At 42.3% G+C, this 18,563-nt stretch overlaps 1 protein-coding gene across 7 annotated transcripts in view; it reads right to left on the bottom strand.

Moving 5' to 3' along the window:
* srgap1a (SLIT-ROBO Rho GTPase activating protein 1a) overlaps positions 1–18,563 on the bottom strand; it is a 119,883-nt gene that overhangs the window by 48,981 nt on the left and 52,339 nt on the right. For 4 of the 7 annotated variants that reach the window (XM_084059712.1, XM_084059713.1, XM_084059716.1 and 1 more), the window contains exons 4-9: positions 17,289–17,351; positions 9,245–9,427; positions 7,773–7,811; positions 5,662–5,790; positions 2,731–2,952; positions 704–805 (exon numbers count right to left, since the gene is read on the bottom strand). In XM_084059712.1, coding sequence (XP_083915838.1) covers positions 704–805; positions 2,731–2,952; positions 5,662–5,790; positions 7,773–7,811; positions 9,245–9,427; positions 17,289–17,351 — 738 coding nt within the window. The remainder of the gene's footprint in view (positions 1–703; positions 806–2,730; positions 2,953–5,661; positions 5,791–7,772; positions 7,812–9,244; positions 9,428–17,288; positions 17,352–18,563) is intronic. The other 3 variants (XM_084059714.1, XM_084059715.1, XM_084059717.1) reach the window with 1 other exon arrangement.

Below are 18,563 nucleotides of genomic sequence, written 5' to 3'. Positions count from 1 at the left end.
AACTTATGGTCACCCTAATTAAAACACGTCCAATGTAAAAACTGAGTGCAAAGAATCAAAGAGACAGATAATTCAATCACTGGGAGCATAACAGTGTGAGCTTGTAGATCGGCTATTTTTGGGGAATGTTCCACCCAGAATAGGGATGCTGGGGTTCAAGTGGTTGAGAACAAGGGCTTTAATTCCTGTGTCAAACGGGAGGGAAGTAATAAATCCCACCATCCGTCGAGTTGTCGATCGAAATGTCAACACAAAGTGCAAAGACGGAATTTGATGAGTTCTACATTGACTCATTGAATACGGCCTCCGATGGCTCCGTCATGTCACAATGCCCCCTTTGTTTTGTCCCAGGTTCATTACTTTGTGTCCCGCCATGGAAAATAAGCGTGAAGCTAAATTGAATATGCTGTAATAACCGTTCGTCCGTTACCACCACAAGTTTAACCGGCTCTGTTGTTTACATCTGCATCCGCGTGTGATCATGTGGGGTGAGGTCATGTCAGGTTCTGCGTTGCTCTGGCAGGCCCGATAATCTTCATAAAATCCTGTTGTGTGTGATGCACCATTACTTTTGTTTGCAGTGTGTGCATGTTTAGATTAGAACGAAGAGAATCTGATTAAGATGATACGGTAGTGTGTGATGCAACCAGATTTCAAAATCGTTTTAAGATTTTAAAACCGTAGTGTAAAGCCCAGCCGTTACCTCTTCGTTCTCGATCTTCAGAGTGGCCAGGCGAGACTGCAGCTGCTGGAAGCGCAGTATGAGCTCCCCGTTCACCGGCGGCTGCACCGAGATCTGACTCACCTGCAACAAACACAGGAAGTGCGCCAAAACATCAAGGACTTTTACTTATGACAGCATTTCTACTTTGTGCTACGATATAGTTACTTTTGCGCCAATACATTAAGGACTTTTACTTATGACAGCATTTCTACTTTGTGCTACTGTATAGCTACTTTTACTTAATGGGGTATTCCACTTTAAAACGCTTATGGGGTCATTTTAACGTCTACTCTGGCCTTTGTGTGCACCCTCAGTATTTTGATTTTTGATATCAATTTGATCAGACACGCCTCCCCCCATATATAATATTTACACATAAAATAAAAATAAAAAGGAATTTTAAAAAAAGCAAACAAAAGCCAGAGTGGATATTGACCCCAGAAGTGTTTTAAAGTGAAATAGACCTAGAAGTAAAAAATAAATCTGAGTAGGCTACTTTTTCTACCACTGCAGGGAATAGAAGGCATGCCAATCATCTGAACCGCTGCTGAAGGACAAATCGAATAAAAAGTTATTTCTTTGCTAGTCTGTAACTCCCAATGCAGACGCCTTTATAATCAATAGCCAGTATACAGACAAGGTAGCCAGTGGCAGCCAAGCAGTAAAAACCTCTGCACACACATGCAGCTGCTAGGCTGCAGGGTAGGAGGTTGTGAGACATCATTTGTTATTCGCAGCTCCCTATAAAAAACCTAATCTGGCAGCACAGACAGCAGTAAAATGCTGCAATTAAGCAACAACTAAAAATCAGACCTCATTAAGTTTGAGACTTTTTCATAGAACGTCAAATTCACTGCACTGCTTCCATGCAATGTAATGAGTTGGCCGTGTGCACGCTTCTCTTGGAAAATAAAAAAAAGAAACTTTGCAGAACTTAGCAGAAAACTCGTAGTTCCATGCAAAAATGAACACGTGGGTTTAAATTTAGTGGAGCTGTAAGTGAAAGGTATTTATGGTACTGTTATTCGTAATGACGGCGTTACTCTTTAAGACACACTAGTGCTGCAATGATCCACAGCTACAAGCTCACAACATGTCACATTGCAACGCATTGTGAATGTCCCCAGAATGAGGACACTAGGACAAAAAATAAATACATGTACATAAAATAGGGGGTCCGTGGCCTAGTGCAGTGGTTCTCGATCTTTTCTGGATCAGGGACCACTTCAAAATCGTGAAAGCGTTCGCGGGCGTGCATTTTCAGAGCATGTATTTAAATGATCGATTGTGTTCTGGCTTGGATCAATGGAACTAAACATAGTATACTTTAGGTTGCTATTCATCGGAATCACAATGGAAACCAATGTTCCAAGGTTTTAAAGAAGAACTACCATAACATTCAATCACATTTTATATTAACACATCCACCGCCAAGAACGTAGTCCTACGGTCCGTTAAATCCAACTGTTAAGCACCTAGACCGTAGTGCTACGGTCCGGGTGCTTTTTCCTTTTTTTCGATTTTTTTTTTTTTTTTTAATTTTCTAGGGGGACTATTTTCAGTGTAACACCACCGGAAGTTGACCGGAAATGCGATCCCGTTTTTTGTTTCCCGTCGGCCTCCATTCTAAGGCGCACACTAAAACCCTTGTTTATCCTGTGTAGTTTTTTCTCCTCACATTTCCCATGTTAACATAAACGGTCAGAACTCAAACATGGCGGCTCCGTTTGACACGTGGTCTGGACTAATAGACGCAGGGACATGTGCACGTTGTTTACAAACAGTCCATCGCGCATTCTAAAGGATTTTAACGGGGCCTATGGCGACGTGAAAAAAACAAAAAACAACAATAAAACCTTGGCACTGGTGAGTACATTATGAGATTAGCCCTTGCCGGTGGATGTGTTAATGTTTGCTATGTTTTGCCAATTATTTGGGGGGGCCACTTGCACCACTCCCTCACGGCCCACAGGTTCGAGAACCACAGGCCTGGTGCATGACCATACCTCATCTCCCATGTGCGACTGGAAATCAAACTTGGTGGGCGGGCAGAACGCGGTGGGGTACATCTCCATGAACCTCTGCCGGTCACTGCGGGGGTCCAGGCTGTCCACGGCGTTCTCAATGATGTCCAGGCCCTCGTGGCGCGACGTCTCCAGGTTGTACTCCGCCGAGAGGTAGGTCCGCAGGGCTCGATTCAGGCTGGCGTGGTACCCCAAGTCACAGCACTGCACGGGGAGGAGAGCATAGTGTTGCGGTCAGGCTGAAACCTCGACTACTGTATCTCCATATTTAAACTTTTTGTGTTTCTTTTCGTAAATGAATACGCTACTAAGTAGGACCCACTTGATCGTAATACAGCGTCACACAAAAGCATCAAAAGTAGCAGATCCGCAAACTCGAAACGCAGCGCGAAACGACGCGTTTTGAGCTTGTAGATCTGTTACTTTTGCTACTTTTGAATTTGAATCCTGATAACTAACAGTTTTGGACATATGAGGTTTCCACCCAACAGACACGATGAGGAATGGGGTAGGTCCACATTTTATACAACCTCCATTAAAGTAGAATTGGACAAATTTAGTGAGTTAATTGGATAGGGAGTCTACAGCACTCAGTACATTCCACTGACATGAGTAAGAACTATTTTCCAGTAATTTTATGTCACCACTATAAAGATGTCAAATTGGGCTCAATAATCGTCCCAGTATTGAAACATTACTGGCCATTGAAGGATGTGTAAGTGATATTTCTTGTTAAAATAAGTGTTATATACTGTACTTCTATATTCTGATTCATTGTAATGATTCTGTAATTATTGTTTCAGAGTGCTTGTTCAGTCACAGGGGTCTTCCCCTCTCTTCAGCAATTTAGTAAAGGGGAAATTATTTTAGACCGGGATAACAATTTCATCCAATGAGGAGAGAGAAATCTTACATGACATAGGATAATAAAAAAAAGTGAAATTGGAAGTGAAAAAACAAAGAACAAAAGTGGAATTGGTACACTATAAACTTTAAGCTGATAATGACATGCTCAAAAAAGTGTCAAGAACATAGAGGCCAAGGTTTCTTCTGAGAACAGATGCAATCTTAAACAGATGCACACGCACACGCACACACGCACGCACGCACGCACGCACACACACACACACAGTGAAGGTATGAGAGCAAGCGGAGAGAGGTCTAATTTCTCCACACAGCGTGATGATGACACAGAGGGGAGTTCGCATTTCCCTCGTCCTTCCGGCCCGTCTGGAAAGAAAAAGCCCTTCTCTCCTCCTTGGTTAACGAGAAGCAAAAGATGGTGCATAATATCCCCCAAAAATATTTTAAGTAGGCCAAATTATAAATAAGTCATGTCCATCGATTGTGGGAGGTCACACAAAGCATTCTGCTGGCGAGGCACAGTAAAGAGCTGTGTGTGAGTGCTGCTGAGCAATGGGAGCGCTGACCCACAACCAGCTGGAATTCACACAGAAATAAACTGGGTTACAGGGATGCCTGCCCACTGCTCTCCATTCAGTCTGAAGAGAGCAGACATGAAAAACAATGACAAATGTTGTTGTTTTTCCACCCATTTGTGCAAATGAAATGCTGTGATGTCCAGTGGCGGAAGAAGTACTCAGATGAGATTATTGTTATTATTACTTTACTTGTGTAAAAGTAGCAGTACCACAATTTAGAAATACTTTAGGCCTGAATCAAAAAGGTTGCTTGAGTAAAAGTATTGGCATCAAATGTACTTAAAGTACCAAAGTAAAACTACTCAACTTTTTACAACTTTTTCTAAAATAGCTGATCTACTGAGCTCACTTGGGAGCTTGAAGGCATTTTCAAATAGCGAATGTAGAAAATTGTGCTTGAGTGGTTAATATTTTATGTTTTGTATTAATATAAAAAATCTGCAAAGTAACTGAAGCTGTCAAATGATTGCAGTAGAGTAAAAAGTACAACATTTGCGATATAGTGGAGTAAAAGTAAAGAGTATCGAAAAATGGAAATACTCAAGTATAACGTACCTCGCAATTGTACAGTTATTGAGTAAAGTCACTTTCCACCAATGGTGGCTGTAGCTGTGTGGGCAGACATTTTAACCCTGATGGAGGAGATGTGTCCTGACATCTCCCCTATATCAAGGCTGCGCTGCTAAACTCATCATTCTCTTCTCAATCCTCCCACTATTAAACCTCAAAAGGCCTGTGAACGTCCTGTGTGAATAGCAGCAGCTCCATGACACGAGGGAGTGCGAAGAACCATGACACAGTTTTTACGAGAGGATGATTTTGCAAGAGAAAAGGAACATCGGTGTGATTCAGTCTCCACATCGTCTGATCGCTGCGTGTGCCTGGTCATATTTATGTTGAAGTATAGTCTTGCACAGCCAGACGATCGGAGATCCGATACGTCTGGGAAAATCTAAATTTATTGAATTGAGTAGGGATAAAACCAGCGGTAACAAAACTATCCTAAAACCCAATCATTATACCGTCCCATAAGAAGGAACACAATCAAGTCTTTGCATTGGTAGTGCGAGGATGTTATTTTTAAATCTCCTAATTATTTCCACCCAGTTTTAACCAAATCACTCAATTAAGATGCCACCAGACGCTGATTTCTGATCATTTGGCTATATGAGATTAACGTATTAAGTTTAATTACTTTCAACCTTGCATCCGTATTTTGGGCATATGCAGAAATGTTCAGAAGATTACAAAAAATGAGCTTATAGAATAAGCTTATTGAATAAGTGGTTAAATGTCTCCCTCATCTCATACTGGGCTGTTCCAGTATGTCGATAACAGATTATTATATTGTATCTTTAACAGCAGAAATCATTCCCTAGTCCACGCCACGGTCTAACAAATAAACACTGACTAGGTTAAACGTTTCTCAGAATGAATCAATGAGATGCAGGACGTACGGGTTCATACTTACATCAATTAAGTCGGATAAGTCGTGGATGTAGTATTTGAAAACGGAGGAGTTTGATGCTTCGAGCGTCAGAAGATACTCGTTCCGCGCTTTGATGGACTTCAGTTTGTTCTCCGAGTACTTGGCCTGGCGCTAGAGAGAGAGAGAGAGGGATAGAGGGAGAGAGACAGAGAAAGAGGAGGGGGAAATAATTAAAAACAAGACAGTGGATAGGAATTTAACTTTTGTTTGTGAATAAAATGTTATTTTGAACAATGTATATGGTATAATATGTACATAATTAACACAACTCTGGTGGTTGTATTTGGTCTCCCTGCTCTTCTATTGAGAAAGTTTGATCCTGTAGTCTGGTAGGACTACCTACTAATGGTTGACAAGAGGTACTGTCTGTCAATATAAAATTTCTCCCCTTACTGAACAGGCGTGCTCCATTAGCTCAGTGGTAAAAAATATCAGCACTTGTGCGGGGGGCGGGTTCGAATCCCCTGCATGAAGACATGAACATTACAGAGCGCAGCTTTAATGAGCCGAGGATTCCTTTTATTGACAAGCGACGGTTCACGTCTCCTGTGTGCAACGTGGCATCATCGCAGAGCACAGCAGAGATCAGTGACACAGCGGTGACAACGAGTAAGAAAAATACAAATAAAACAATAAAAAGGGAAGAAGAATGAGAGATGAAAAGCTAAACATCTCTGGTTGAGCCCTCCATCCTTCCTCTCTTAGTCACTATCCTCTGACCAACGGACACTGACTCACACACACACACACGTTCATATTTAAACGCTTTGCAAATGCATTCTCGGCAGAGCTGTGTCAAAAAAAAAGAAAAAGAAAGAAGTTATTCCCCGCGGTCATTAAATCATTTGTCACGGAGCTTTAACAGAAAACAGACGGCTTCTGAGAACACAAGGCCGGGTAATGTGACTGTGACAGCGTGCCATCGTGTGCTTTTCAAGGACTTCTCGAGGCCCGTGAGGCTCTTGGAGCAAGGCCACGCTGCAGCGTGTCCCGTGCAGCCTGTGGACGTTCAGTCCACGTCATGTCATCATGACCACCGACAGAGATGTAGAACCATATTGAAGGAGACGGCTACTAATAGGGGCCGGGCTTTATGTGGGTCTCTGACTTCATTGCCGCCAGTCTGTGACATTAGTCATCTATGACAGCCAGTGTTGGGACTAACGTGTTACAAAGTAACGCGTTACTATGACGCAACTACTTTTTGCGATAACTAATAACGTAACTAGTTACCTTTTTGCATTCAGTAACGCCATTATGGTAACTGTGATTTAAAAGGGGGGCATTGGGTGCGTTACCTGCGTTACCACTGAACTGATTCCCCCCGCGGAGCTGTCATCTAACTTACAGATGATGCGCTCTCATAGTAACATGAGCCAAAGCACGTTGCACAGTAGAAAGTGAAAGTGGCAGAGAGAGTGATGATTGGTTAACGTAGGGTCAAAAGTTGTGCGGGTCTTGCCTTAAGGGGAAAATACACACACAAACACTTGCAAACACACACACACAAACACGGCAACGTGCCCACCACCACCACCACACACACACACAATGGCAAATGCAAGTCTCAGCGACAGCGGCAGCTTTGCAGCTTGGAAATATAACCATTATTTTGGGTGACCTAAACACTACTGTACAAAAGCAACTTACAGTTAATTTGGATCCCCCCCCCCTGTTTTCTTAGAGATGACATCAATACAAGAACAATGCTCAAGTAACGCTTGCCATTGGGTGACCTAAACACTACTGTTGTATAGTTTCAAACACTACTGTATAGTTCTTAACACTACTGTAGTTCCAAACACTACTGTATAGTTCAAAAACACTACTGTATAGTTCAAAAACACTACTGTTGTATAGTTTAAAACACTACTGTATAGTTCCAAACACTACTGTAGTTCCAAACACTACTATATAGTTCAAAAACACTACTGTTGTATAGTTTCAAACACTACTGTATAGTTCCAAACACTAATGTAGTTCCAAACACTACTATATAGTTCAAAAACACTACTGTTGTATAGTTCCAAAACACTACTGTTGTATAGTTGGACCAAATGGACCCGTAACAGACCTGTAAAGCCGATTCTTACTTTGTCACACGATGGTGTCGAACGTCGAAAATGGCCGACCTATCAAGAAGATCACAACGTGTCAGGACCATATTGGAAACAAGTGTTTCATTACGTTTTAATTTGTTATCCTGGGTTTAAGTTATATTGTGATTTTACTTGTATATATTTTACATGTGAGATTGTAGGTCTGCGACGGAGCATAAATTAGGCTTAAGGGTCCTTGGGGACCCCACTTCGAGAACCACTGATCTATGACTTATCGATTTGGCAAGGTTTCAGCCCCAATGACCATACAATACCATTATAAAATGTAAGTTCAATATTTCCAAAAATATAAAACGTATGTGACAGGGCCGATAGAATGTATATCAAGTAAGGCACATTGTACGCTTTTAAATGACATGTCAAACATTGTAATCTGAAAAGAGTTTAAGATATCAATTCCTTATTTGAATGGTGTTGAACCTCAAATCAAGGAGCTGAGGAAAAAGCATGTCAAGGATCAGTGTTATTTCACACGTCTCACATCAGTTACTAGTTTCATGAAATCAGATCCTGTCACATTTATGTGGAAAACAAAAACAAAAAAACAGGAGATCAAGTGGATCTCGGGATCCATATACAGTAGAAACGGCGTGGCTCCAATGTGGATCTGGGACTTCATGTGGCCAGCCTGTGACATCAGTTGAATGACATCAGTCGTTTATTACATATGACTCAGAATTTGGACAATGTTTTCATCCTGATCAGAGCCCCTTTGACTTCCATTGATTAAATTATTATACTTATTTCAAAAGTATAAAACATTATGTGAATAATATTAGTGGAGGCACTTGGCCAACTGGCAGCATGCACACAAAGTTTGGAGCTTATCGACCTAGAGGTTTGCTAGATTAGCTCCAGAGACACACACACACACACACACGGCGGGCCTCTTGCACGCCGAGCCACGCTGTTAAAAGAAAATGCCTAGAGCTACTTCCTTGGCAGGTCACACACACAAACAGACACACAGACGGAACAACAGACAGACAGACCCACTTGTAGACAGCACACCTCCTACAGAAACACACCGTAGAAATCCAATAAGGCTGCCGGGCCGGGGTCACAGTGAAGTTAATTTAACTCTGGGAGGATACAAATGGAACCAAATGGACCCGGTTGGTTCCATTTGTACCCTATCATAATTAAAAGAACACTAAAAGCCAGTCCACACCAATGCAACTACTTGCAACCATTATCTCCACATGGCACCGGTCTGCAACTGGTCAGTCAATACCACTGCAATTTCTTGCAACTAGTTGCAAGTTGCGACTAGTTGCATTGTATTGGTGTGGACTGGGCTTTAGGTAAGTAAGTAAGGATTTTACTGTGTAATGTGAAATGGGAGTCATGCTATCATAAGCGCTCAAAGAGTTGGCCAGAATCTCGTTGTCAACTTGGGATAAACGGATCATCGATTGGTCAAAGTGTCTCGGGACGTGGTCTACCTTCTCCTTCATCTTCTCGATCTTCTTGACGGAGCTCCGTCTCTGGTGTCTGTCCTCCAGGCGGATCACGGAGAACACGGGGTCTCCTCTGCCGATCTGCTTCTCCTCCTGCTTCTCGGCCTCCTTCAGCTTGCTCTCAGCACTGATGCTCTCCGCATGGTACATGTGGTAGGTCTTCATCACCTGGACAAAAAGAAAAAACAACAACAATGAACTTAGTTATATAATGTGAAGCCTGCCCCAGCGCGTCTGATTTCTGGTCTAGAGGGGTGGATTCAAAATCTCAACACAGCCGTTGTCTCCTATTGGTTCACCAATCTGTGCACCCGTCCCCGCCCCCTCCCCCAATGTGCAGCATTGAGAGCCCTGGCGTCACAACATTTGGAGCGACGCCCACTGCACTCTGGTTGGTTGGGGAAATGAAAGGTTGACTCCCACTTCCTATGCCAGAAATCAACAGCTTGGTCCAGGCTTTATTTTTGAGCAAAACACGGAGGAAAATAAAAACCTGGAGATCGAGGCTATATAATGTGTAACATTCATTTTTGTGTTTTTGGTAACTATTTTTGTTGTCTGAGTCTGAGACTATTTGAACACTTTGAACCGCGACTAAAATCAGTCATCACCAATTAATTTCACAATAGGCAGCCCCCTTGCAAAAACAAACACACAAACCAAAGACAGATTCTCTTCCAATTGTTTTTATACTGTCGGACCACACCATCCACAAATCATTGCAGTTTAAAAAAAAAAGAGTGACACGCTGCTTTCAACGCTCTGAGTGGATTTAGACACGCTGTCTGGTTGGAAATGAGGTTTAGAAGGAGGACAAGCACTGCAGCTGAGGATTCTGGGTAATGGACGGGAGCAGGTCCCCAAATACTGAACAGTCGCTTCCAATAGCTGCATGGGCATTGATGACATCAGGTCATCATGACACATTTGAGTGCATATACCAGAGCTTGAGAGTTACATTACAACTCTCCCATAGACTTACATTGTAAACAAAGAATATTCGCATGTTTCATATGCAATCATTTATTTCCAAAACCAGTTTTCTCAGGGATGACATCAATACAAGATCGATGCTCAAGTAACGCTTGCCTAGCCTGGTAAACCCTCCCTCCAGAAATTTCATTTCCATTTGATTTCTGGAGTGAGTCTGGCCTGATCGCCCATTCTGCAATATTGGCTGTGGGCTGGAGTTGGGCGGGAGTAATACCGTTGACTGACAACCCCTTCAGCCAATGATCGTTTTTCCCCTTCAGCCAATCAGCAGTTCATTTTTACCACCTCCAGACTATGTGACGCAACGGGACTTTTGAGACGGCCATGCCCAAAATAGGTTGCCTTATTGGGATACATGCGTGTCACTCCCCGCCCCTGCCGGTTCTCTTAATTTATATTTTTAAATAGGCTCTGTCATGATTAATTGACCACATATATGAAGTTAACCAACTACATTCTATCCAAACGATATCTTAATAGTAAATTCGGTGCCTCAAAAAAGAAGTTTGAGACCGTTTTAAAAACGAAAGTAAGAAGTGAGGGCACTCGGACAACAACAATGGCTGCCGTTCGTCTTTTGTCGGCTGCACTCAGGCTGCACTCGGCTTCATTCGGGCTCACTCGAACTCGCCACCTGATTGGCCAACTGTCGCTGTCAATCACAGAACGATGAGCGACGACGCTGATAGGCTCGGTTATTTGGTAATGCACTAGAAACCCCCACAATGGGCGTTCAGGCCAGACTCACTCCAGAAATCGAATGGAAATTAGATTTCTGGAAGGAGGGTTTACCAGGCTAACGCTTGCCATTGGGTCACCTAAACACTACTGTTGTATAGTTTCAAACACTACTGTATAGTTCCAAACACTACTGTATAGTTCCAAACACTACTGTAGTTCCAAACACTACTGTATAGTTACAAAACACTACTGCTGTATAGTTCTAAACACTACTACTTGGTCAGATCGGCGGATTCAAAAAATAAAAATAGAACTGACATCATAGACTGGCCTAGACTCAACTCCATATGTGGGCATGTCTCACGTTGAACTCTGTATATGGGTATGAAAGGGACACAGACAGACACACAGACAGACAGACAGACAGACAGACAGACAGACAGACAGACGGGTACAATGGGTATTACATAACCAGGTGGGTTATTCCCAACTTGCAACGTTATCGACTTGCGTGGTATCCGAGTAGGCAGTATATATACTGTATATATACTATAGGCAGTGACTTCATGTAATTTGCTGTTTATTTGCTGCTTGATTTTTGTCATCTAAACAACAATACAAAACATTCACTCCAAAAATATGCCGCTTGATAAGTTCATCAAAGCCAGCTACTTCTGGAACTACACAACACACGGCATATATAAATTAATAATTATTATCAATAATAATTTCCCTGGGGGATGCATCCATTTGCAACAAAGCATCACATTGAGCACAATGAGCAGTGTGTTTGTGCTTCATGCCTGTTTGTTGGTGTAATGTTCAAGCATTTCTAAGTAGACTAGACACTGTCTCATGTATGTCCAGAGAGACATTATGATGTATAAAACAATAGCGTTATGACAGGGAGCTGTTCAGCTTGCCAGGAATGGCACAGTAGTGGCACAGAATGAAAACAGATCTAACAAATTGGCTGTCTGCAAATTGTCTCACAACTGAGGTGAAAGGTGATTTTTAGGTGATGTGATGGGTATCTGGAAATTCTTAAGCGTTTATAGTGCAGAATATTTTAGCACCTCTCAGACGCCACCAGAACAGACTAATTTAACAAGTTTTACATTTAAAACCTCTGGACGCAACTGGATTTGACTCTGACCACGTGACACCATGTTCCCAGCCAACATTATGGGCAGCCGTAGCTGAGTGCCGGCCTACAATTATCGATTATCTTATTATAGAGAATATTCTATTGATTACTTTTTTTCATCGCCTGGGACTCGGGACGGTCGCCAGTCTAACCCTTGACTCCCTCATGTCTACTGGTCGATGTGTGAGCAAGATACTCAACCACTAGCCCTATCACCCCCCTGGGGCAATTACAGCCAGCTGAGTAGCGTTCTGTAGGGTGAAACTGTGAAAGACCACACACCCACACACACACACACACACACACACACACACACACAGCGCCCTATTAATCCAGTAGGTATAAGCATGGCATCGGGTACTGCATGGGTTCGGCTGGTTCATAGTTTATAGTGGTGATCAGGGCACAATTATCATAACGTTGGCATCATTAACTACGATATGAGAGTTGGCCTAATCTTTTAAGTCTTATTTAATTCTACATGGCACACAGACAAGTTTATCCTGCAACTATCCTACAGTGATATGTCAATATCACTATTAGTATTAGATATCATTTACATTGCGTGTGGACTCGCGAGAACTGAAGCCTGCTGGCTGTCCTGTCATCACGCTGAGGCCATTAGACCAAAATAATGTCCCCATGCTGGGAAACGCATCACCTTCATCAGGGATTGCTGATTAAAGCACTGAGGTTTGACTCACTGTTATCAGAGGAAGGGAATTACACACACTCCAATGAGTCCACCGATCCATTAGAAAGTGACTCATGCTCTCTATAGCAGGTGGTGGCACCGAACTGCCTGCACTGAATTCTTCAGAGGTCACGACAAGGGAGATCGTCGAGCTCTTACTAAACGCTGGGGCAGAGTGTATTATGAGACACAACGGACTGGGAGTATGAGCGCTCTAAGAACTGTGGGCGATGAATCACCCACTGTGGGAGTTGGGAGAAGAACCGCTGAGCCATGGCCATGATGCATGCACGTGCACACACACACAAGTCATAGTTTAGAGTAGAGAATTGGTTCTCAAAGTGGGTGGAGCAGGGGTCCCCAGCAAAATGAGTTAATATAGCGTCACAATCATTTTAACCACTTTAACCATATTTTATACTGCAAAAATAGCAATATATACAAGCTTATATGAGCTTGTAGATCTGCTATTTTTCTTTTAATCCCTGGCAAAAAATACTTTTTAGATGGGGGGGGGGGGGGTCCTTGACGTGAAAACGTTTGAGAACCACTGGTTTAGAGAACTTACTGACAGATAATGACATGAATGTTGTCGTTAGTGAGTGCACTATTGACAAGTGGGATAGTAGAGTGATTCTCTAAAGCTAGGGAGAGGAGGAGTCGACAAACCTTTCCACATAGTGAACCTAGAACAAGGCCATGCAAGTGCAGCCATTTGCCCCGAGGACAGGCAGCAATATGGCCACCCTGTGGTTTAAGCCCGAACCAAATGGCTCCAGCTAATTACAGCTGGGTTGCCTGTAGATGCATTACGCTTGTCCACATTAAAACCTCACATTCAGTCAAAATACAGACTCACCCTGCTCTACAATCTAAACATCGTTCCCCCAGAAACGGGTTATTTCTGTGCCAGTGGAACCAACGGAGCAAAATAAATCCTATTTTGTTTTGAGATTATTGCCCGTTGGTGGGGACGGATGGTGTAGCTCACCGTTTCTCAACCGGTGGTCCACGGACCACTAGCGGTCCTAGATATAATTATAGGTGGTCCATGGGAACATTTCTTTATGTTTGAAAAATACATATTCTACCTTTGTTAAATGTATCAAAAATATGTTGAAGTCCATCCTATTTAAGAAATATAGCTCACAATATACATGATCTGAGTGCCCCAGGGGTCTATACTAGGCTGCCTAAATGTCTCCCTCTTCACTAAATATCTTTGCCGGAAATAGCCAATCCATCATTGATTGTAGATCGGCTATTTTCAGCACACGAAACCGGCACGCAACTCTATGAATGTGGTTTTAAGATCAGTCATGTAAAATATGAATAAAGGTGGGGTGGCCCTTGAGGACTGTTCGAAATATGGGGACGGCCATAGCTGAATGGGTAGAGAGGGAGGCCGCCCCTGAGCAAGACCCTTAACCCCTAACTGTTCCCCGCACGCCCACTGCTTCCGATACTTAGGATGGGTTACATGCAGACACACGCTTCAACGTATGCAAATATACAGTGACAAATTCCCCAAAAGGAGTTGGGACCAAATTGTTGTTATTATTTATTATGCTAGCGGGTCCAAAGCTCAAAAAAGGTTGAGAACCACTGGTGTAACGGGACCCAGCGGAGAGCAGGGTGAGTGAGCGTGGGCAGAACACTCCTCTTGCTGGGGCTGCTGTGTTTACGTTGCAGCTCCTTTTAGTTGGATGGATTTAGAAGACAGGCGAGACCTGTTATTTCACTGGCGGTGGCCCGCACAGGCCCTGTGGCTTTTTCTGATGCAACAGTCACCCACGCTGCAAGCTCCTCAGTGCTCCTTTAACTCTGTGAGAGTGTACAATATCTACAAATAGAACCAAATGGAACCATTTGGTTCACTCTCACAGAGTTACGAGTGTTACAAGAGGATAGATTAACACTGAGGATTTTACTGTGCTTTGTGTGTGTGCTTTGTGCGTGTGTGCGTGCGTGTGTGTGTGTGTGTGTGTGTGTGCATGTGTGTATGCGTGTGGACGGACGTCCCACAGGGGATAAACCAGGTCAACTCTGGAGTGTCAGGAATTGTAGTAGGGGTGCAACAATTAATCGATTTAATCGATTATCATCATTTAATTTTTTAAATAAACTAAATAAACGAAAAATAAGAATCCTCCATATCCGAACTTTTCAAAACTGATCTACAAGCTCTACAAGCGTTGTAAGCTTGTAGAAGGAATGAAAGAGAGCAAAACATTATATTATCGTCACAATAATTATCTATAGAGGTATTTGGTAAAAAACACAGCATCATGACTTGATTTTGTGCACATCTGCCGGCCCTATGTCACAATCATTGACCCGAGGTGCTGAACTCCTCGTGACCGCCGCCTCTTGGGAGGGGAAGGTTACGCCCTCCACCCCCCCCCCCCCCCTAAGCTCGTTTTTCTTTTCCAAATATAGTCCCAAGCCGTTACCATAACAACCAAAGCTATGATCACACATCATGACAGGTGGGTGGCGGTTTCACCCACATCTGAATTGATTAAGTGTGTGTGAATTTACTGTTTAACACGCCAGCCAACCACACCGGCCAATGAGACAATTAGAAGTCATTGAGTTTCGGTGAGGGGCACAATGGCTCGTCGTTCACACACACACACATACACACACACGCACGTGTGTGTGCAGCGTACATCCATGCTCGAGCGCGCTGTCACTACAAGCTAGGGTTGGGTGATACGACTTGAAATCCATATCACTATTATTTCAAACTTTTGCCTCGATTACGATTAATGAACAATTTATTTTTTATAGTGAAAATAGCCGATCTACAAGCTCACAACGTGTTGCGCTGTGTAATAGTATAATACAGGGTTAAGTGGTTAATCAGACTAATCCATTTAGCTGATTATAAACAAACAATCCATACAAAATATCATATGATTTATGAGAAAAACATGTTATCCCCCCAAAAAACGTGCTTCTTGATCGTCCAGTTTGGTTATTGGTTCTAAATATCGGATGTATTTTTGCTTAATTGCCCGGCCCTAGTACAAGCAGTATTTTTGACGCTTGCGCTGCTGAAGCACTAGGGCGATTAATGGACCGGTCCGGTAGGCTACATGAGTCATAATTTCATGTCTGACAACATTCAAGTAGAACTATGAGAAGATGTGACCAAGTTAAATAATGGGTCATCCTGCAATGGTTTAGCTATAGTTTTCCACCTGTCTAAAATCTGTTGGTTCACAATAAAACGTTTTAAGCTTGTTCTTGGCAATCAGCGGCAAGGGCCCTCTTGTACTGGCCAGTTCTGACATGCCATACATTATGTGCATTATTTTCTACGCAAAATAAAATAAGCATAATAGTATAGTCGAAAATTGCATTAATGCGTGCGCACACACGCACGCGCACGCATCTGAAGTGTCCTGGTGTGAACATTGGATGGGAGGAGGATTCAACAGGCCATGTCACAAATCCATCGATTGTTTTCTTAACTACTCTGTCACTATGCAGCTCTATAGAATAGAATCCCAATCAAACTGTTTGATCACCAAAGGCTGACGACCACGCATGACACAGGAAGCGCTGCTGTCCAACACATACAGGGGTCTATACAACATGGTGTAAAATCATTGAGGTAATCTATACATGCATTGATCTCATCCAGTTCAACCAGATTGAGCATGAATCTCAGCTGGTGGCCGAATAGGATCGGCTGCACTAATCAACCCAGTGAAATTAATTATTGATTAGTGATTTAAATGCCCTGTTCCTCTAAGGTTACATACCTACAGGTTCCTACAGTACATGCAGGGGCTACGGGATTTCTTAGCCAACAGATGTAAAATGTCATGATGCAACCGTTTTGGTCATGAAGATAGTTTGTCATAAGTCTGGTATGATACAGTTAAACTGTTGGTTTGGTTTTGTATTAATAATCTAAAGTTTAAGCTACATTAATCAAATGAATTCTAGTGTCCCTATTCTGCTGGTGAACCGTCAGTGAATTTTTTAATAAATAAACTTGTTGTGAGCTTGTTGATTGGCTCTTTTCGGTGAGGATATTAGGGGGCCTTATAAACCCTTTATTGAGCATCAGGCAGGGCTATTTTTCAAACAGATTGGTTAAAATAACATGTATAAGTTTATGGATTGCAGTTTTAAAGTCATACTGTGCAACAAAAAAAGTTGTTTTTGATATATTTTTTTACTGGCATTATTTTGACAACTATTTCACGTAATTGTGTTGTGTGACAACTTCTCTAAATAATACTATTTTTGTTGCAAGTTTCTGCTGTCTAGGATGCTGTCTGCATCCTACACACCCGCCAAAATGACCCCAGGCACTAACTAAGGAAGTGCTTTGAAACAGGATATCTTTCATATTTTCAGGAAATGTATTACTAGCAAAACCATCAGCAAAAACAAGCTATGAACAGATGCAGTAATGACACATAGCTATGAGTCATTACAGCAGCTGTTCATAGCTTGTTTTTGTTGAAAAAAAGCAAGGGGGTATTACTACTTACTGTGTACAGTTCATTCAGGACCTTCATCAAGTCTTCTTGGAGTTGAAAGGTTATTTCCTTGCTCTGAAAATTAAACGGAAAGGGAAGAAGTGAGTGAAACAAAATTAAACCACACACATTTTTTTTTGCATAGAAAAATACATAATCAACAATAACCAGTAATTATGATAACATAAAACGGTACTAGTTTAGGTGCCCAGAGGCCCAACCCATTAAACACATGGACCCACAGCATAAGTGTAGTGAAATAAAAAAAGTACAATATTTCCATAAAGTATCACAAATGAAAATACTCAAGTTAAATAAAAGTGACTCAAAACTGTACTTGGATACAGTACTTGAGCTACTTGAGCTACTTTCCACTCTCTCCAAACATGTTCAACCAATCAACCATGATGCCACAACAAGACGGTCAGACACGTACCCACAATCCATCTGCCCGCATCGGACACGCTCTAGCAGTTACGTTACGTCATGATGGATCTCTATAGGTCCTTCTATTATTCATTTGACTGCTCGTCTCACATTTCTCCCTTACAGATTCACGGCTCATGAGTTTATGAGGTTATAAGACTTGACATGTGAATGTTTGATCTCCTCTTAAGTCTGTGGTTGATACCGCGGTTGTTACCTGGATGATGTTTCAAGCCCTGGCCCGAGCACTCCGAGTCTGTCTCTCTCTAAACCCAATTATTCATCCCCTAATCTCGTTCTGGAAGCTCTTTCCCAGCAATAAGATCTAAACGGGGTTCTGAGAAAGTGTTCTAGAACCCTGGCTAGCCCACTGCAGTGCTTTACTCACCACCAAACAGTAAAGCACGCTCTTTAATTTAACTCTGAGAGCCTACAAATGTAACCAAATGGACCCATTTTGTTACATTTGTATGCTCTCAGAAAGATCTGCTGAGTTACTAAATTGATCAACACCTGTATTTGGGCTTTGGGAAGGTGGGGAGAGATTCACAAAGTCACAGTTCCCGTCCATGATAGCAAATGGCTGGGATGGATTTTTCAAACTAGACAACATTTGCCTCATTGAAGATTTGGAGAATCAAGAATCAAAAGGGTTTATTTGTCACTCACTCATACAGGTACAAGCAGCGACATGTTGGCATGACATGGCCTGCAAGACTTTGCTAACAGAAGCAATACAATATACACAACATAACAAAGAGATTAATAAGTATAGTACTGGACTGAAGTAAAATAAGAAAGCAAGATAGCAACAGGGAATGTACAATGAGGAATGTGCAGAATGCACCGAGTTACACTATA

This window comes from Gymnoscopelus microlampas (genome assembly GCF_963454915.1).
Source record: "Gymnoscopelus microlampas genome assembly, chromosome: 6".
NCBI classification, from domain to species: domain Eukaryota; kingdom Metazoa; phylum Chordata; class Actinopteri; order Myctophiformes; family Myctophidae; genus Gymnoscopelus; species Gymnoscopelus microlampas.
Note: the sequence above shows the minus strand (reverse complement) of the source record. Positions and strands in the feature narration are given on the sequence as shown.